At 40.1% G+C, this 21,307-nt stretch overlaps 1 protein-coding gene across 5 annotated transcripts; it reads left to right on the plus strand.

The window, feature by feature from the left end:
• The first annotated feature begins 2,616 nt into the window (after window positions 1-2,616).
• Window positions 2,617-18,866, plus strand: LOC134320298 (uncharacterized). Of its 5 annotated transcripts, XM_063001642.1 has the most exons (9): window positions 2,617-3,907; window positions 4,244-4,505; window positions 4,600-4,637; window positions 4,741-4,810; window positions 5,537-7,999; window positions 8,700-8,731; window positions 16,102-16,133; window positions 16,851-16,929; window positions 17,754-18,866. In XM_063001642.1, the coding sequence occupies exons 2-5, from the start codon at window positions 4,250-4,252 to the stop codon at window positions 6,214-6,216; spliced, it is 1,044 nt and encodes a 347-aa protein (XP_062857712.1). In that variant the 5' UTR covers window positions 2,617-3,907; window positions 4,244-4,249; the 3' UTR covers window positions 6,217-7,999; window positions 8,700-8,731; window positions 16,102-16,133; window positions 16,851-16,929; window positions 17,754-18,866. The 5 variants fall into 5 exon arrangements, with proteins under 5 accessions (XP_062857712.1, XP_062857709.1, XP_062857711.1 ...); XM_063001639.1 differs by having other exon boundaries at window positions 16,851-18,866; XM_063001641.1 differs by lacking the exon at window positions 16,851-16,929.
• The last annotated feature ends 2,441 nt before the right edge of the window (window positions 18,867-21,307 follow it).

The following is a 21,307-nucleotide window of genomic DNA, read 5'->3' on the forward strand; positions in this document are numbered from 1 at the left end:
CCGAATCATCCACATGTCCTTGATGGCCATCAGGGCCAGAATAAGCATTATGGTACCCCTCTACCTGCTGTAGTGGATGAGCTCATGCAAAATGAGGGGCTGCAAGATCTTAAGTTCAAAGAAAGAAATAGTTCTGCTATCTTAAATCATCCAGATGTTCTTGATGGCCAGCAGTGCCAGCTACAACCAGTAGAAGAAAGCATGGATGTGCAGGAGACGGTCAGTGAACCAAATATGCAGTTTTACAAAAATTCTTTAAAGCCTCTGCAGCCTGATGGTCTGTTTGAAGCAAATCACAGTAAAACTTAATTTTCATCCCGTTTTCAAAACACATCAGTCATGCAGCTCCAGTCTGAGGGTCGAGATGATGCACGGCTAGAGGAAAACATGGACATACAAGAGAACGTGTATGAACCAAATGAGCGTTTTAACCCCACGTCTGTTTACAGTAGGTTTAGTGATCCAGCTGTGAGTTCTGTGACTGGTGCAGTGAAGGATCAAGATAAAGTACAGTCACTGGGTCATGCTGAAAGTTCTTCAAAACTATTTGCTACAGACATTACAGGTCAACCCTTAAACCAAAGTACACCTTTAAATGAGACCAAGAAAAGAAACAATAACAGAAAGAAAGTGCTGAAGGAAAATAAGCTGAAGAAGATGAAGAAAATGACGGAGCGGGACATTGTGCTCCGTAACTGGGCTATGAAACAATGCAGCGGCAGTGAGGGGGAGATAAAGGAAGTATTTGATTGTATATTGATCAGTGATGTTGTGGAACACAGCGAGTACTCGTTTCTAAAGGCTGAAAATGTCATGAACTATAAGAACCCAAAAACTGGTGTAAATAAAATGATTTACCTCACTGATGAGAAAAAGTTCTCAATCGACACACAAACTCTGCTCCAGTATCACATGTACGTGTGTGACATTCCATCGACGATCGTCTTAGGTCCTCAAGAGGAAGAGAGGAGCATCGACAGGTCTTTCACTATAGACCCGTATCTGTGGTGCATTTCAAAGGTTTTTGTTCCTGCTCTTGCTGTGTACAAAAACATCCAGCAAAAGAAAAAGCTGTACTCTCTGATTTGAAAACGTGCAAAGATCCGAAGCCATCCGGTCACATTTAATTGTACAGAATTTTTAAAACATTTTCTTAAAGCAGAACTAAATGAAACACGAAAGTATTCATTAAACGAGTTATAATCACCTTCAATGCCACCACCCACTTGGAAGGACAAAGGTCAGGTGGGGTCACTTACAGCTGCCGCTGCAATATGATATCTTTGGGAATGGGGTTAGGCACCGTGACTGGCCAGCAGAGGGTGTTGCTGCAGCGCTTGACCACTGTCCCTTCCACTTACAGACACCCAGCCAGTCGTGTGCCTGTGCAGCCACCTTGGCCGGTCAGTAGCACAGCTGAGATTCGAACTTTGATCTCAAAGTTATATAATGCTTTATGCTTATTAAAAATGATGCTTTTTGTTGTTTGCAGTATAATTACTGATTTATTTTCCTGATTACAGTTGACTTATTTTAAAATGTCTGCAAATTATATTAAAATAAAGTGTTTTTCATTATTCAGTTTGTAGTTTTTGTTGTTCATACACTTCATCATTTATGTTCAACAGGTAGATCAGTTCTAACAGTGACAAGCTGTAGCTCTCGTACCACAGACAGACTGTTGACATCACTTCATTGTTGATGTCACGTTGGTTTACACAATTATTAGTATTGTTACCGGTCGTCTGGGTGCCCCTTAGCAGGCACAATCGGCAGTGCAGGCGGTGCAGCGGACAAAATCAGTCGCTAATCTGCTGGGTGAGAGAAGACGGGACTATAAAAAGTGGACGGGGTCTTCAATGCTGTGTAAGCACCCCGGTTAGTAGTCCACAGCACCAATCCTGCTCCTCACTGGTAATTCTTTCCAAAAACAACAGTGTGTTTTTGTGGTTAAAGTATGCATTACAGTAATTCACTCACAGGAAAAAAAATACCATTAAATACTCTGTGGTCGAAACTATATGGACATTTGATCATGAGCATGTTGGTCATTTTTTTTCAAAACCAACGTTAGTATGTGGTGCCCCTCCATGATTTTGGAGTTTGTGAGAATTGGAGCACATTTTATTAAAAGAGCGCATTTATGTCTTGCACACAGTGTCCGGGCATGGTGCCTGACCCACTGTGACTCTGACAATGAAAAGAAGATATACTTTATTTGTCATATATACGTATACAGTTGTACAGGGAGCTGGGGTCAGAGCGCAGGGTCAGCCATCATACAGCACCCCTGGAGCAGACAGGGTTAAGGGCCTTGCTCAAGGACCCAACAGTGGCTGAATAGCAGAGCCTGGATTTGAACCACCAATCTTCCGGTTGATAGTCCAAAGCTCTACCCACTAGGCTACCACTGTCCCTCAAACAGTTGTCCCTAAAGCAGTTGAAGGTCTGAATAAAGAAATGAATGAAGGTTCCATGTTGGTTTCTCCTCCCACACGTGACGAGTCCTGACACGAGTCTGAAGTTCGTCTCTCTGTGTGACATTTTTTACCTTTATTCTATCTGACACAATCAGGAGCAGGGCATTTCCTCTTTGCTCTACAGTCTGATCTCCGCCAGGTAAGAACGTTTAATATTCACGCTGCTGATGTGAGAAATGCTTTTCTTTATTACGGCTGCAAAATGAAACATTTATTATTGTTAATTTATTACGTGTTAATAATAATTTATTAACACTGTCGTGTAAAATATGCTTAAACTAATATAATGAATAAATGTGTTACTAAACTGAAAGTGAAAGTTTATATCTTGCACCAAAAACACGATTCTTATCTACATTTTCGGCATTTAGCAGACACTTTTATCCAAAGCGACTCACAATTATGACCTGAACATGATTTTGAGCAGTTGAGGTTAATGGTCTTGCTCAGGGGCCCAACAGTGGCAACTTAGCAGTGGTGGGGCTTGAACCGGCAACCTTCTGATTACTAGTCCAGTACCTTAACCACTGAGCTATCACTGCCCCTGAAGATAAAATTCTGGACTATTAATGTGCATCTCCTTATATTCAGTGATTCATTTATTTATGTAACTATTCATTTGTTAGTTATGATGCTGTATATCACAGTGTTATTAGAAAGAAACCATGTAAACAGGAAACACTGATCTAAAAGCACTGATCTAATGTAAAAGAATATTGCTGAACTGTGATAATAACATGAATTACAGCCCTAAGTGGAGAAAAAGACATATTTTGTTTATACTGACGCCATTTCTACCCAACAGTTACATTCATGTAATAAACAATGAACAAAATTATTATTTTTTGTGGCAGAGTGGCGCAAAGGGTAGTGCTGTTGCGTCACAGCAAGAAAGTCCTGGGTTCGATTTCTTAGCAGGCTGGGTGAGCAGGGGTCAGTGTGGGTTTCCATCAGGTTCTCCGGGTTTTCTCTCACACACGCAAAAACAACTGGAGCTGCAAAATTTACTCGTGTGTGTGTGTGTGTGTTCTGTGATGGACTGGCGACCTGTCCAGGGTGTTTCCTGCCATTTGCCCAGTGAATTAGTATTTTGCATAGAAAATAGGACAATCTGATTTTTTTGCTGTTCTCACTCTTTAACGGTTCTAACAGGCACATCAGTTATACATCAATAACATCAAATAAATAAAATATTCTCATATTTATAGCAACAGTATGGTGAAGGGCCTTTCCTTTATTTCTGTGCACAAACAGCCATTTTCAAACAGTGTTTTAGTTTGTAAACCTAATCACTCTTTTTTGTCTTCAACATGCCGTGCCAACATCTGAGGGCGTGTCAGGCTGTAGAGGAACAAGAACGTTCTCTTATCACAAATAGTTGATCCATACTGCCTGTACATCTGTAACAGCTGCACAAATCCTCACAGGTAATCTATGCACTCCTTCGGCTTCTTGCTCATGTTTACTCCAGCCGTGCATTGTGCAGCGCCCCGTCTGCTGGTGACACATCCTCGGGTCCAATAGCACCGGCGGTTCTCAGAATAGTACAGAGATTCTTAAAAGCCTGAACAGAACCAGTTCACGATTCAGATTTATTTAGATCGAGAGAGTGAGGTCCATCATGACACAGGGCGAGGAGTTTGGTGTGAATGTTGCTGAAGCTCGATTCATGCTGACTTACTCTTAACCAGTTTGACCCACTTAACCATTACAGATGCTTCAATATAAAAAAGTGCACCGACATTGTGGTTGATTTTGAACAGGTGAAGATGGCGTCCCCCGCCGAACGGTTCCTGAAGGTCCACAGGAGTGAAATCGTGGGCCGAGTGAAGAGCGTAAACGGTCTGGCTGATTGTCTGCTTGAGAAGGAAGTGATTTCTAAGGAAGCATTGAATGAGATCAGTAGCCAGAAACCAGAAGAGGAGCAGATGAGGACAGTTTATAAGCATCTGAACAGCAGTAAGGCCTATGAATTAACATTAGAATGGCTGAAGAGACACGAGTCTCATGTGATGGAAGATCTGGGTAAGTAGCTTCATGCGGTGTGATTCATCCTGAAGATTAAAAAGATGGAACATTTTCTGAATTCTCAGTTATTCATGTTCTTTTTATTTTAAAGCAGAAAAGACAGAGACTCCGGAACCGAGCCACTCGAGAGTGAGTAACGTGGTGAAAGCTTCGGTTCTGTTTGTAACTCTGGGATTTATAGACATTTAGAATTGTATTAGAGTCACATTTTCTCTCTGGTGAACCCACATAGGAAAAAAGACAGAGAATCCAGAACCATGAAGCCATGGATGAAACAGATTGTGATCTCCAAACATCACCAGGTACTGAGTTCAGAGTATGTTGTGCGCATCTTGCTGCCACTTCTCATCTGCTTTTCGTCTTTTCTCTGTTTTTTTCCCAGTTTCTCTTTCACTGTTTGAAATCAGAGAATTGCACTGGCTTTCAATCACATCATGCATCAAATTCAAAATTCTGTTTCTTACATTTAAAGCTCTCCATGGTCTGGCCCCAGCTTTTGTTTAAGAGCTCTTACACCCCTACACTCCCTCTCGCTCCTTAAGGTCCTCCGGTGGAAGGTTCCTCTCTACGCCTCTGACTAAACTGTCCTCAAGGGTGGCAGATCTTTCAGTGCTGTTGCTCCTAAGCCCTGAAACTCTCCACCCCAAGATTGTTCTTATATCACTTTTTTAAATCTCTAGACTTTTCTTTTTAGTCAGTATTTTGGTTTTTCCCTCTACTGTAAAGTGACCTTGAGACTGTGAAAGGTGCTATATAATCAAAACATTATTATTATTACTATTATTATTACTGTTATTATTATTATTACTTTTGAAGATTTCTGTCGATTGTAGTCGGATGTGGAATTAAATTGCTGCAATTCTGACATTTAAGATTTTTTATTAGTAAATGTTTTACATTAATTGGTAAACACACACATTGACATTTTTGTTAATTTGATCTTTAATGATTAATTGTTTAAATGCTCTACCAAGTCAGGAAATGTAAGTGTATTTTATTAACAACAACTTTGTGTGGTTTTGAAACAGATCTCAAGACCTTATCCACCATGGCCAAACTGGACGACTGGGTCTCTGATCCTAAAATCAGTGAAAAACTGGTTAATGACCTGAAGGAGAAGCTTGCTCAGGGTGAAATGGAGGGTTTGGAGGATTATCTGAAGGACATAAAGCTGAAAAAGAGTCTGTGTCTCACTGCTAAAGAGATCAACGAGATCAGACAGAGAAAAGATCTTCGTTCATTTCTTACAGACGTTAAAGGAGCCAAATTTCCTAAAAATACACTTGACCACTTTTTTGAGAAGGTCAGAAGTAAGGCCTCAACAGCCAAGAAAAAGCCTGAACAGTACAGTAATTACGACGACTCCATAAACCATAATGCAGATGATTTGAACAGCAGTGGATACGGATCTTCATGCAGCTCAAGTTTTAATAGCAGAGTGTTTCCTCACACTGTGTTCCCAAATGAGGACGTGTTCATATGTGAAGGTGTCACTGATGTCAGTCACACACACAACATGGAGGTCACGGATTACGAGTCCAAAAGCGCAGACCTAGACTTCAAAGCGGACGTTCCACACCCAACAGAAAACGCAGATCAGATTCAGCAAGCTGTCAGAAGCAGTGGAGGAACCAGGGAATTAAAAGAAAAGCAGGAAATGGACGACACTGACTGTCCTCCTCAAACATCCTCTCAAAACCTTTTTTAATGTTCCTCTGTTTGCCAAAAAGAGCAAGTTGTCCAGCTACAGTCCAAGCTACAGGACAAAGTCGATACCTCATTTGAAGAAAGAGCGGTGGTCTGGTTGTGGAAGGTTTGGAGCCAGAAGATAAGCAGCAGAGCAGTTACAATCATGGAGATGATTTTGATGAGCCGGATGGACCACAAGGAATGATCATTTTTCCAAAGCTTGAAGACGTTCCCCCTAGTACTTGGAGCCGAGACCTTCAACTACAGTCCGCAGATGGTGGACGGCTAGAAAAACGCACGGACACACTAAGGAACACGGGTGAAGAGCTTAAGAAAGCCAACTGCTCCAACATGTCTTCATTAAAGAACCCAAAACCAAAAAGAGAGAAGAGGAGGAACGTGGAAGGACAGCCGAACAGAAGAATCGAGCAGTACGGCACTGTGCTTTGTAACTGGTTAATGAATCAATGCAGCGGCAGTGAGGAGGAGTTCAAGAAATTATTCGACCGTATCTCAGTAAAACACGTAGTAGAACACAGCGAGTACCCGTTCTTCATAGCTGAAAACATCACAGTGTTTAAGAACCCACAAACTGGTGAAGAACAGATCATCGTCGTGAAGGATGAGAAGAAGAACTCCACAGAGACCACAAGTCTGATCCATTATCAGATGTTTGTGTGTGACATTCAGAAAACTGTCCTCTTAGGTTCTAAAGAGCCTAAAGAGAAGCAGATCGGCTTTGAGGAGTCCGAGGTTCCTGTAAATCGCTGCCTGAGGAGCATCCTGGAGGTGTTCGCTCCTGCTCTCGCTGTGTTCAAAAATATTCAAAGAAAAGAAAGACTGGACTCGTATCTGAAAACGATCCAAGGGCGGAAAGAAAATCCTCGTTAGTGTATTTGTGGAGGATCAGAGAACAGTACATGGAACAGGAGTTTTGCCTAGGTTACAAACCCAAACTGTCATCTTACGCTGGGAAAATACGTCCATTTGTTCAGATATAATCCAAGATTTTGATTATTTCTCAATATTTTGAGTCTTTAACGTTCACGGCTTCACACTGCAGCCCCGATCATGAATGTTTTTTAATCCATTGTTTTGTTTCCACACTCGTCGACTGGCTGATTAAGGACGTCTGTGCTGAAAATACTCAGAAAAAAAATATTTACTGTTTTTTTATTTCTTTTATTGATTTTTAAAACAATACCTGCACAAAGCTGTAAAATTTCTCCTATTTTTGCATATTTGTCACACAGAAGTTTCAAATCAAACTACTTTTAATATCAGACAGACTGAAAAAATCATTCCAACCTTCTGAGACCGCATTCCAACAGAAGAACATCGTACCAGGGTTTTTAATCACACACGACTCCTACATACAGGAGCAGCCGAAAGAAGAAAAGAAATCTCATTTTTTATGTTTTTTTAGGTTTGACAGGGCAGTGGTAGCTCAGTAGTAAAGGTACTAGATCAAAAGGTCACTGGTTTAAGCCCCACCACTGCCAAGCTGCCACTGTGTACTTTGGTGTCCTGCACAGAAAACTGAAGCTGAACGTTTTAAAGTTTATGTTCCACTAATTCAGTCACTGTATAAGATCAGCTGTTAATATTAATAAAATCCCAAGAATAAAACTGAGCATTTTATCTTTTTTATCACTCATGTCATGATATGATTCCAGTAGTTTTCAGCAGTGTTGGACTTTGCCTCATTATGACGTCCACACACTTTATTATTCCAACCGCAGTGAGGGTCACAAGAACCTCGGTAAACTAACACAGAGCTCCACAATCCAACCACCACAAAGGTAAGTGAAGATTTACCACAGAGATCAGCTTCTAAAATCAAAACTTTGTGTTTTTAAAGCTCTACAGGTTTAATAATGGAGATTATTTACTGTTTTAAGTTTACTTACTTACATCAGACAGATTCTATGTAGTCAAGAGATATGATTAGCTGCAAAATGTACAGTTTCATGTTAAATTTTTCCCTTTTATTTAAGTTTTTTGTGTTGATTCTGTCACTTATTGGAAATAAAAACAAATAAAAAGTATGTGGACGCCTGAAACTAATTATTGACGTTTTTGTTTGGCTTTCTGTAACATTAGTGTGACAAAAATAATGACCAGAGCATGAGAGCAAGTTTAAATAAACCAAGATTTGTTAATTAGATTTAAAAATAGTAAAACTTTAAAGTAAAATAACCCACACCCACGAACTACAGGAAACCTACAGAGAACTTCACACGTGTCTGAAGAGGCAGCGCTGTGTGTAACCGGCAGAGGCCGCCAAATTGCACAGAATTCAATCCTAACTGACACCCTGTGAAGAATCACCTCTATTCTACCTCAGTTCAGTGAAACAACGATTATTTCCATTTTTAAAACTTGCGTGCAATTAAAAAAGTCCAAAGACAAGATTTTTATATAATAAATTTTTATTGTTTTTATGTACCATGGATTCATGGAAAGTTTAGTTTTATTAATTTTTTTTCTCGTTATGTGCAGGATCCAGACTGACGAAGCTATGGGTGCAATAAGTAAGTTCAGAAATATTATAAATATTATAAATAATAAAACTGAGGGGTTCTGCCATGGCTCAAAACTTCTAAACTTTATTCAGAATTGCCAGTCAGTTAAAAAAAAACATTTCTCAAAGCAAGATTGCAAATAATGTGGGTCATTCACCATCTACCCTACATAATATTGTAAAAAGATTCAGGGAACTCACAATCTCAGTCGATGTAGGGCAAGGCTGGAAGCCACTTTTAAATGTACGAGACTTTCATGCCCTCAGATATTGCATGAGAAACAGTCAGTTACTGTTTGCTTTAGTCAATTAAAAATAAATGTTTTATATTGATGGTTTTTCACTATCCAATTTGAAACAGATCTCAGGTCTGTATCCACCACTGCCAAACTGGAAGAATGGGTCTCTGATCCCAGAATCAGCCAAAACCTGATTGATGACCTGAAGGAGAAGCTCGCTCAGGGTATAATGGAGGGTCTGGAGGATTATCTGAAAGACATGAAGCTGAAAAAGAGTCTGTGGGTGTGTTCGAAAACCTAGGGAGCTGCCTTGCTGTCTTACTGTCTACATAGGCAGCTGACTTAGTAGAGAGTATTCTAATAAGTCAGTGACTTAAAAGGCAGGTTATTCGAACGCACTACTTAGATAGCGATAACATCGGGTTTAGCATTTCACGTTTAGCATTTAGCATCTTGCCATTAAAACCAATAAACTGAGGTAGCACAGCACGCTAACGTCAATAACATCTCCCTTCATGTACCGATAACGGTTAAATTTCCTGACAAGCCCGAACTTGCAAATAAAAACACTCGGTACAAGTTTATACAAGTTAAAAATCAGTAATATTTTATTTACGTTTGAAAATAACTCCATTCGTTTCTCCGCCCCGTCAGCCATGAATGCTGGGATTGTCTTGATCACTAAGGCAGCGTCGGAGCTCACTCGTTCTTGAGCCAAAATAACATTGAAATAATAAGATGCCTCAGAAGTGAGGATTTTAAGGCATCTAGGATTTCGAACAGCCTCCTTCTCGGGAGCGCGCACAGGATGACGTAAAATGCTGCCTATGTAGACAGCACACTAGCTTTTCGAACACACCCTGTGTCTCACTGCTGATGACATGGATAAGATTAGAAACAACGATGAACTTGGGTGGTTCCTTGATGTGATGAACGGTACTAAATTCCCTTTAGGTTTACTGGATTTGTTTTTTCAGAAGGACACAGACCTACCGAATCATTTACAGGTGTGTGAGGTGGGAGAATAATAATAATAATACTTTAAATTTATATAGCGCCTTTCAAGATACCCAAGGTCGCTTTACATCGAACAATAAACAGTTCAGTGAGGTACAAAAGAAAACATAGTTAATTGAAGAGATGGGTTTTTAACAGAGATGTAAATTGTGGAAGTGAAGAGACAGAGCGAAGAGAAGAAGGGAGAGCGTTCCACAGAGTGGGGGCAGCCACACTAAATGATCTGCCACCCAAGGTTGACAGCCTAAATCTAGGTGTGGCCAGCAGGCCAGCATTGGAGGACCTGAGTGAACGCCTGGGTTTGTAAGGTGTCAGCAGATGGTAGAGGTAGACCGGGGCAAGTCCATGAAGGGCTTTAAAAGTAAGGAGTAGTATTTTAAATTGGAGGCGTTTATGCACAGGGAGCCAATGCAATTGCTCCAAAACCGGGGTGATATGGTCGTGTTTTCGAGTGGATGTGAGGATCCTGGCCGCAGCATTTTGAATAAGTTGTAGAGGGCGTATCGACTTGTTAGGAAGACCATAGAGCAGTGAGTTGCAATAGTCCAGCCGAGAAGTAACAAAAGCATGGACCAAAAGCTCTGCTGTCTGAGGTGAAATCATGGGGCGAAGACGAGAATTGTTACGTAGGTGGAAGTAAGCAGACTTTGTGATGGAGCGGATGTAGGGCTGAAAAGTTAGGAGAGGGTCGACTGTCACACCAAGGTTCCGTGCAGTAGCAGCAGGAAAAACAGAGGTGTTCCCAATGAGAAGAACAGGGCAAGAGAAAGAGGAAAGTGCAGCTTTCGAGCCAATATACAGAAGCTCAGTTTTATCAGTATTTAATTGAAGATAATTCACCCGCAGCCATAGGATGAGATCTTGAAGACACCTGGAGAGAGCAGTAGGAGGAAAGGGATCAGAGGGCCTAAGGCTAAGATAAATCTGTGTGTCGTCCGTGTAGCAGTGGAATTTTAACCCGTGATTTCGGAAAATTTCACCCAGGGGAGAGATGTATAGAATAAATAGCAATGGTCCAAGGACCGAGCCCTGCGGCACACCCTGATGTATGTATGCATTATTTGAGACATGGCACCCTAGCTGCACAAAATGTTGCCTGTCAGAGAGGTATGATTTAAACCATGCAAGTGGCAGGCCGGAAAGACCAATATTGGACAGTCTGGACAGAAGAATAGTGTGGTTTATAGTATCAAATGCGGCAGTGAGTTCGAGAAGTAGAAGCATAGAGACCAGCCTTTTGTCAGCGAACAGAAGGAGGTCATTTAAAACGCAAAGCAATGCAGTCTCTGTACTATGATATGGACGGAAACCAGATTGAAAATCTTCGAGCAGGTGATTAGAATTTAAGAAATCAAGCAGCTGGGATGCCACGACTCTTTCGACTGCAGCGAGTTTCCATGATGGAGGAACATAGCCAGAAGAAAGTGATAAATTGACCATGTGACAGATAGGGGCAGCAAAAGCAGGCACAGAGGACTGAAGGAGGAAGGTAGGGATTGGGTCTAGACGGGCGGATGTGGTAGACTTTGACTTAGTGATGATTTGTGAAACTTCAGCAAAATCAACTGGTAGGAACAAAGAGAAAAGTTCAGAACCAGGCACCAGCGAAAGATGGGATGGGGCATATGCAGGTGCACCCTGAAGCCCCCTATAGATAGTTGACACCTTGTCACTAAAAAAGTTAAGGAAGGCCTCACACAAACCAGGGGAAGGGACAACTGGGTCACTGGGGGGGCATACTAGTTTTTTGACTGTGGTGAACAGCCGTTTAGGATTTTGACCAGCTTTTTTAAACACCTCAGTGTAGTACAAACAGCGAGCTTTATTTAGGGCCGCTTTATAATCGGCCACGTGGTCCGTAAATGCCAAAAAATGAACCGTGAGGCCAGATTTCTTATAACGCCGCTCTAGGCGCCGACCCAACGTTTTGAGGGCACGAAGCTCGCCGTTGAACCAGGGTGCAGAATGAGAGGAAGGCACAAACCGGGACTTAATCGGTGCCAGGGTGTCAAAAATCCTTGCCAGTGTTGTGTTGTATGATAGTGTAGCCTCATCGAGAGAGTGAAGTAAACAGATGTCATTGAAATGAGACACACTAAGAAGAGTAGACAGGGAAGAGGGATCAGCAGCAGAGAGATTTCAGTATGAACGTAGCAGTTTGGGATGAGACTTGGGAACGGGTAAGGAGGCACAGAAGGAAATAAAGAGGTGATCAGATAGGCCGGTAGAGTGCCCAGAGAATTTACTGACAATCCCATTATTAGAACAGATGACATCTAGAATATGACCATATTTGTGAGTTGGAAAATAAATAAAAAGTTGGAGAAGAACCCTCAGCCAGTAGTTCTGCACCTTCAGCTCTGAACAAGGACAATGAAAAGCTTAGAAGAAAGGAAACACAGCACCGAGTTCTTCTGGATTGGGCAATGAAACTATGTGATGGGAGTGAGAAAGAGTTAAGCAAGGTTCTTGAGAACATCTCAATAAGAAATGTGGTAGAACACAGTGAGTACCCATTTCTTGTAGCAGAAAAAGTCATGGTGTACAACGAACCACTAACTGAAGAACAAAAAAACCTCATGAAGTACAATAAAGTAGAAATTGACAAACAAAAAAATCCTGGTCATCACTGATGAAAAGAGAAACTCGGTCAAAATGATGAATCTGATTAATTATCAGATGTTTTTGTGTGACATTGACACAACAATCATGTTAAGGCCCGAAGAACCTAAAGAGCAGCACATCAAGTATAACGAGACTCTGGTTCCTACCAATCTGTGTCTGAGGTGCATTTTAGAGGTTTTCCTCCCCGCTCTGGCCGTCTTAAAAAAAAAACAGAGAAAAGAGAAGTTTTCACACCAGAAAACAAACGAGTAATAATAAACCTCAGTGATCTCAGTTCATCTCAGTGCACGTGGAACATCATTCTGTTCATTTATTTATGTTTTATAGAGTAAAAGTTTATTTCCTGGATGTGACCTGAAGTAAATGTACAATCTTCAAAACGCTTTGATGATTTTTACTTTTAGTGAAGATGTTCTCTACATTACTCTTTATCACATATGTAACATGATTCATGTGCACAAATGATAAATGTGATATTCTTTTGTTTTCGCCGAGCGAAAATCAGGGCAAAAATCGTGTAGTGTGAACCAGGCATAATATGTAAAAGATAGTGGTGCTAAATTCGGTTCATTTTATGGACTCAGGTTAATCTGAGTCACTCAGTAATGTGATCCGGTTCACTTGAGTCATTTGAGTCACTTGAGTCACTTTACTGACATCTTGATTGCGATTGATTTACTGCATGAAAATGCATCTAGATATCACTTGTCCTCCGTGCTCTTGTCTTCTGTAAATAAATCCTTCTCTCTTAATTCTCTTGTCTCCTCACACTTCTCCTGTCAGTGACAAGTTGACACTTTTTTCTAAGTGGAATCTTGATCATGGGGGAGAGGGGGGTGGACTCACCTAGCAATCAGATGGGTATATTAATGGGTCAAGGGTTCAAGGGGGATGGTCAACAATAAATTGCCATTTTAACTTCACCCAGTCAGGCAGCCACAGTGGCACAAAAACAAACAGTCAATAAATTACCATGGGGGCTATGATACTCCTTAAGTGGTACAGTAATTAAGTAGTCTGTAAGCATTTGCATGTTAATAATAATAATAATAATATAACTATATTTTGTTGTTGTTCTGCTTACAAGGAAATATGCTGCATTACTAATCTACATCACTACTACTGATAATAATAATAATAATAATAATAATAATAATAATAATAATAATAATAATAACGTGCATAAAATCAGCCACATAACGAACACCAGTGTGTTTAACCGCTTGTTTATCAGAATATTTATCTTATTACTGAGATTCACGGACTGGAGTGAAGCCGGTTCAGCCAAATCATCCCGGTGTTTCCGTGAGTCTGATCACTGGTCTTGTGTACTTAACAGCAGCCAGTCAGAGGACTTATAGGATCCAGGTTCATTGACATCTCAGACTCGTGATTCCTGATTCAGTACAAAGATTCGAATCATTAACCCGGGTGATTCAGGAACCACCCAGCTCTAGTTTGCACACACACACACACACACAAACACACACACACACACACACACACACAAGTCCAATTTTTGATAAAACGGGAGAAAGGTACTGAATGTAGCCGAGAAAAAAACTGAAACGTAAGTATCGATCCCATCACGTTGGTATCGATCCGATTCCAGTACCAACGTTGGTATCGATACTATCGATATTTGGATCGATCCACCCACCACTAGTGTGAGAATAATAGAATAAGGAAGTTACTTCTGAGCTCTACAATCCAGCCACCTGAAAGGTAAGTGAAGATTTACCACAAACAACAGCTTCTAAAATCAGAACTTTGTGTTTTTAAAGCTCTACAGGTTTAATAATGAAGATTAATTGGTGTTTTAAGTTTACTTATGTTCACACTACACGACTTTCCAAGTGGTCAGGTCGCTGTACAGTTCTCACTACACGACTGGATCTCTTGTAATCGGGAGTCTTTCAGGTCGGTGTGTATTTTACACTACACGACTGATGGGTGATAGGGGGTTTCACACACTACACCATCTATCACCAACTGGAATCGCAGGCGAGCTTCTCTGCTCTCCCAAACTACGTTCTGTCACAAAAACAAACGTGAGAAGTGACGAGGGGTTTAATGATACCACGTCCAAAAATGCACGTCAACAAGTAGCGAGCGATCAAAGTTTGTGTGCTGATGTGCAGCGTAAAATCAAAGAGAAAAATAAATGAATCTGAGTGGATTTGGCAACACGACCAGCATGGATTGTTCTGTAGTGAGTTGGAGGTTAATAAATATTGTTTGCAATGCAGCGTGGGTGTTTTGTAGAGAACGATAAGGTCAGAAATACTGTAAAGGTTGTGTGTGTGCTGATGTATTCTGATATAAACTATATTACGCCCCTGTCCCACCTGTTTACACTCCTCCCCTGCGTTTCCCCTCACACCGTATTTTGCGTTCCCATTGGCTGTTTGACACAGCACTCATTGCCAGTCGGGCAACTCAGATTCAAATATCTGACATGCTAGATATCTCTCTTCAGTCGTTTGGATCGAGTTGTTGAGTAGTTCACACATAGCGATTGAGAGTCGAGTTTCAATCGCAGAGCGAACGCCGAGTTGCTCCCGAGCGCCGACCAGAAAATCTGGGCAAAAGTCGTGTAGTGTGAACCAGGCATAACTTTCATTAGACGGAAAGTAAAAACTCTGTTTAGTCTAGAAATATGATTAGCTGAAAAGTTTACAGTTTTATGTTTATATTTTCCATGTTCTTAAAGTTTTTTTTGTGTTGATTCTGTCGCTGGAAATAAAACAAATAAAAAGTATGTGGATGCCTGAAACACATTATTGACGATTCTGTTTGGCTTTCTGTGACATTAGTGTGACAAAAATAATGACCAGAGCATGAAAGCAAGTTTAAATAAACCAAGACTTGTTAAATAGATTTAAAAATAGTAAAACTTTAAAGTAAAATACACCCACACACACACACAGGAAATCTACAGAGAACTTCACACGTGTTGGAGGAGGCAGCGCTGCTGTGTAACCGGCGCCAAAGTGCACAGAATTCAATCCTAACTGAGACACTGTGAAGAAAAAACCTCTCTATTACACACACACACACACACACACACACACACACACACACACACACACACACACACACACACACAATACAAACCCAAGTTAAACCAGAGGGAAAACTGACAATTTTTTTCAATTTTGATAAAAAAAATTTTAAACCTGTGTTCAATTAAAATAGTCCAAAAACAAGATTTGTTTTATGTACCATGGATTCAGAGATTGCGATCTTAGCGCAGGTCCCAAGCCCGGACAGAAATAGGAGGGTTGTATCAGGGTATTTGGGGAAAAACTGTGCCAAGTCTGAGGACCAGATTTTTCCACACTGGGTCATTTGATTTTATATACAGTACAAGACAAGAACTGTATTATTTAAACAAATACGCTAAAATTAAATAAATCAGGAAGGAGCAAATTCTTTTTCATGCTGTATTTATGGTTTAGTCTGTATTTTATTGAATTTTTTTTTTCATTATGTGCAGGATCCAGACTAATGTAGCTATGGCTGCACTAAGTAAGTTCAAAAATATTATAAATATTATAACTGGGGGCTTCTGTCATGGCTCAAAACTTCAAAACTTTATTAGGAATTGCCAGTCAGTACAAAAACAACATTTCTCAAAGCAAGATTGCAAATAATTTGGGTCATTCACCATCTACCCTACATAATATTGTGAAAAGATTCAGTGTATTCTCAGTCTCAGTCCATCGAGGGTCGAGGGTGGAAGTCACTGTTAAATGTACGAAACCTTCAAATGGTTCACCAATCGTCTCACACCTAGTCGCCTTCTAAATCTTTTAATAGTTCATTATATTAATAGATAATTATAAAAACAGCACAAACACTCACAGGTAATCTACCTGCTACACCATTGTGTTAGTACTGTTACTTTTCTCATGCCACGCCCACTGTTTATGACGCATTGCGGCTCCCAATTACTGGTGGAAACGCTACCAGTTCTTTAAAAAGCACCAAGGTTTTAAGAAGCCTGAACCGAACCTGTTCAAGAATCCTTTTGGACAAAATGGGCTATCAGATATCATTGCATGAGAAACAGTCATGATACTGTGATAAATACAGCCACTTAGGCTCGGGAGTACTTCAGAAAATCGCCTCTGCTTTGAGAAATACAACCTGAAACTCTGTTACACAAAGAGAACGCTGTACAGCAATTCTATTCAGAAGTTCTCTGCGCCTCAACTTGTTTCATTTCATGTTTTATTTCTTTAGCTGAAATCATTCAGTGTGACAAACATACAGTAACTGAGACTTTCAAACAGACGGGGGGCCAAAAGGTTCTTACAGCACTGTAGGTGTACATGTGCGTTTATGCCTGGTTCACACTACACGATTTTTGCCCTGATTTTCGTTCGCGACTGGTCAGCGCTAGATTTGCCGGCTCGGGAACAACTCGGCTTTCGTCAAAGCGAGATTTCTAGTATGTCAGATATCTGATCTGAGTTGCCCAACTGGCAGTGAGTGTTGAACAGCCAATAAGAACGCAAGATCTGGTGTGAGGGGAAACGCAGGGGAGGAGTGTAAACAGGTGGTACAGGGGTGTAATATAGTTTATATCAGAATACATCAGCACACACACGAGTTTTACAGTATTTCTGACCTTATTGTTCTCTACAAAACACCCACGCTGCATTGCAAACAATATTTATTAACCTCCAACTCACTATAGAACAATCCATGCTGGTCGTGTTGCCAAATCCACTCAGATTCATTTATTTTTCCTCTTTGATTTTACGCTGCACATCAGCACACAAACTTTGATCGCTCGCTACTTGTTGAGTGTATTTTTGGACGTGGTATCATTAAACCCCTTGTCACTTCTCACGTGTGTTTTCGTGACAAAACGTAGTTTGGGAGACCAGAGAAGTTGGTGATCCAGTTGGTGATAGATGGTGTAGTGTGAAACCCCCTATCACCGATCAGTCCTGTAGTGTGAAATACAGACACACCTGAAAGACTCCCGGTTACAAGAGATCCAGTCATGTAGTGTGAACTGTACAGCGACCTGATAACTCGGAAAGTCGTGTAGTGTGAACTTGGCATTAGTTATCTTACAATAAATGTTTTATGTTGATGATTTTTTTACTATCTGAAAATTGTCTAAATTTAAAACAGATCTCAGGTCTGTATCCACCATGGCCAAACTGGACGAATGGGTCTCTGATCCCAAAAACAGCCAGAATCTGATTGATGACCTGGAGAAGAAGCTCGATCAAGGTGAAATGAAGGCTCTGGAGGATTATCTGAAAAATAAGAAGCTGAAAAAGAGTGTGTTTTTATGCTGATGACATGGATAAGATTAAAAACAACGATGAACTTGGGTGGTTCCTTGATGTAATGAACGACACTACATTCCCTTTAAGTTTACTGGATTTGTTTTTTCAGAGGAACACAGACTACAACCCGTCGAATCATTTACAGGCATGTGAGGTGGGAAAAGAACCCCTTAGCCAGTAGTTCTGCACCTTCAGCTACGAACAAGGACAATGAAAAGCTTAGAAGAAAGTGCAGGAGCGAGTTCTTGTGAATTGGGCAATGAAACAATGTGATGGGAGTGAGAAAGAGTTAAACAAGGTTCTTGAGAACATCTCAATTAGAAACATGGTGGAAAACAAAGAGTACCCATTTTTTGTAACTGAAAATGTCATGGTGTACAACAAACCACTAACTGATGAGGAAGAATCAGGAAGTAGGTTCTACAGCCAAGCACGTAGAGAACGTAAAATTCTGGTCATCACTGATGAAAGGAGAAACTCGGTCAAAATGATGAATCTGATTCATTATCAGATGTTTGTGAGCAACATTCACACAACAGTCATGTTAAGTACTAAAGAACCTAAAGAGCAGCACATCAAGTATAACGAGACTCTGGTTCCTACCAATCTGTGTCTGAGGTGCATTTTAGAGGTTTTCCTCCCCGCTCTGGCCGTCTTAAAAAAAATGCAGAGAAAAGAGTTTGTTTTCACAGTTTAAGTTGTTTTTACACCTGAAAACATGTAATAATAAACCTCAGTGATCTCAGTTTATCTCATCATCATTCCCTCCACTCATTTATGTTTTACAGAATAAAAGTTTATTTCCTGGATGTGACCTGAAGTAAATTTTACTTTTAGTGAAGATGTTCTCTACATTATTGTTTATCACATATGTAACATGATTCATGTGCACAAATGATAAATGTGATATTTTCTTTTGTCTTCTTTCAATAAAGTAAAGACACACCGCTCATTATTTACCTGTTCTTGTTGAGAGAAAAGTGGACAGTTCTGGAGAACACATGATTAAAGCACAAATCGGCTTGTTTTACATTCCTCCTCTAGTCATGTGATAGACATGCCCCCATAAGCCAAATCAACCACCCCACCACCCTACTCCACAAAAATTATAACGAGAATGATTTTTTAGGTCCACTGGTCCATGCACTTGTAATGGGCTCAATCAAACTAGCCCATGTAGCGGAATGCTGCTAAAGGACTAAACCATAAATTCAAATAAGCATAAGTGATTCAACTACGGTTCTCTTCCTGCAGAGACTTCCTTCATCAGCCGACAGGTACGCATGTCTCACGTGCTCATGGTGAAGTCTTTGGTTTCAAATCCTTTTTATACGCTTCAATCAGGCTCTAAACCTCCTGGTTCTACCCACTATTCAATCCACTCTAGATAATCATATATTATTTCCCAGTAATAGTTCACCTACAGATTTATACTTCTATAATTACCACTTAGTTATGTAATTTACTGATTAACTGTTATTATTTTTGTTAATTCAATGAACATTATACTGATTTAAAATTTAGTACTGTGAGTTTGATTACCTGGGTGAGAGAAATAATCAACTAACAGACTTTACCTCAACAGAAAGTGACTGATATGATATGAATTTGGTGTTCTTTCAGATTGTAAGATTCACAGTTTTAGTATTCAACTATCAATAAAAATAACATTTATTATATTTTTTATGTTACACAAAGAAGTGTGTTATTAAAACCTGAAACCCCCAGGACCATTACACACTCCAACTAGGGTCATAAACTTTTGTCTAAACCGTAACCCTGCTTCAGGTTTCAGACTCAAACACCACGCATTGTTCAAGCAAGACTGTCGACTTTATTTAAATCCAATGAGCACAGTTTAATCTTCACGTCTAATGAAAAAGAAACAAAAGAAATAAAAGTGGCTCTAAAGTAAAACGAGACCTTCAGGAGAGAGAAGAACGCTGATCAATCACAATGGTGCTGCACTCATTAACGTGGGGTTTGGACCGTCCACCTTATTCACATTAATGTTTAAGAAATTATGGGTTAAAAGCATCCTTTGGCTGTCTTTAAACATTAATTTGTCCAAATGTGGATATATGTGGTGAAAATTGACTGACCAACACTGTACTGAACAAACACACACTTTACACTCTCATACCTGCAGCAATCCACCTTCCGCATGAGCCCGGTGGTTATGAGTGCTGTAAATCCACCTCAACCCTGACCAAGATGATTTGCTTAGTGAAAAGAAAATAAATAAAGTATTTTGAGAGCTGTTATTATTACTTATATGCCACCATTTCAAATGTTTTGTTCGTTTTGTTGTAGTGATAAGTTGGACCTTGACATGGAAACGAATGACAACCCCTGATTAAGTCACTTTAAATTCAAGCTTCCATCCTTGTGGTGTTTCTTGCTGCTTTGACATCTTATTTAAACAATAAAAACTAAACATTTTAGAGCAAAAGTTCCTGCAATGAAAGACACAAGCAGCAAGAATCTGATCAGGTCTGACCTGCCTAGCTGTGCTCATTCAAACTGATGATGCAGGAAAACCCGAGCAAACCTGTATTATATATTAAACACAAAACACATATACATTTATATTTAAATAATGAGAAATCATGTGTTATATACTCACAGTGCTCACAGTCCCAGCAAAGCTCAGGATTCAGAGTGCTGGATCAGCTTTACACTCATACTGAACTACACGGTCTTGCCTGAAAACAGGTGTTTCCACAATCTTCACCCTACCCGTATTCAGACGAACCCGCCCTTGTGCAAATATCACTTTCTTCCGCGTGGTATGAGCCAATCATATCCTCTGCCAGTCCTCCAATCACGGATTAGGAGGCGGGATATTTAGAATACTACCGTACTCGATAGTACTCTTCTCACCGCTCATACACGCACACTAGTTTATTCTGCTTACACACTGTTAGTATAGTAGTATGCATTCTAGATAGACTCTTCTACCCACCACGTAGGGGCATCAGTTAACACATGGACTTTGTATCTCAAAACCTTGACCTGAGATAATATTGAAGTCGTTTTTTTTTTTTTCACTTTAACCAGAACAGATAACTCTAAAAACAGATAAAGGTCAATTTTGTTGCAATTAAAAATAGAAAAAATTCAACCTAGTGTAAATAACCACACACCATGTGTGTATTTTGTCTGTCAGCTCTTAAATCTGTATTTTATTCATTTATTTATTTATTTATTTCATTTTTAATGTTTCTTCTTAGTTGTTGTTTCTTTCTATTCTTTGCCACCCTTGTCTTGTACTGCTATAACAACTTAATTTTCCTAGGAGGATCAATAAAGTCTTATCTTGTCTTAATATTTTAAAGTCGGACGCTCTGTTGGCACGGTGGTAAATCACACCATCCCGCAACTGCTGAAATA

This window comes from Trichomycterus rosablanca, chromosome 9 (genome assembly GCF_030014385.1).
Source record: "Trichomycterus rosablanca isolate fTriRos1 chromosome 9, fTriRos1.hap1, whole genome shotgun sequence".
Taxonomy (NCBI): Eukaryota; Metazoa; Chordata; class Actinopteri; order Siluriformes; family Trichomycteridae; genus Trichomycterus; species Trichomycterus rosablanca.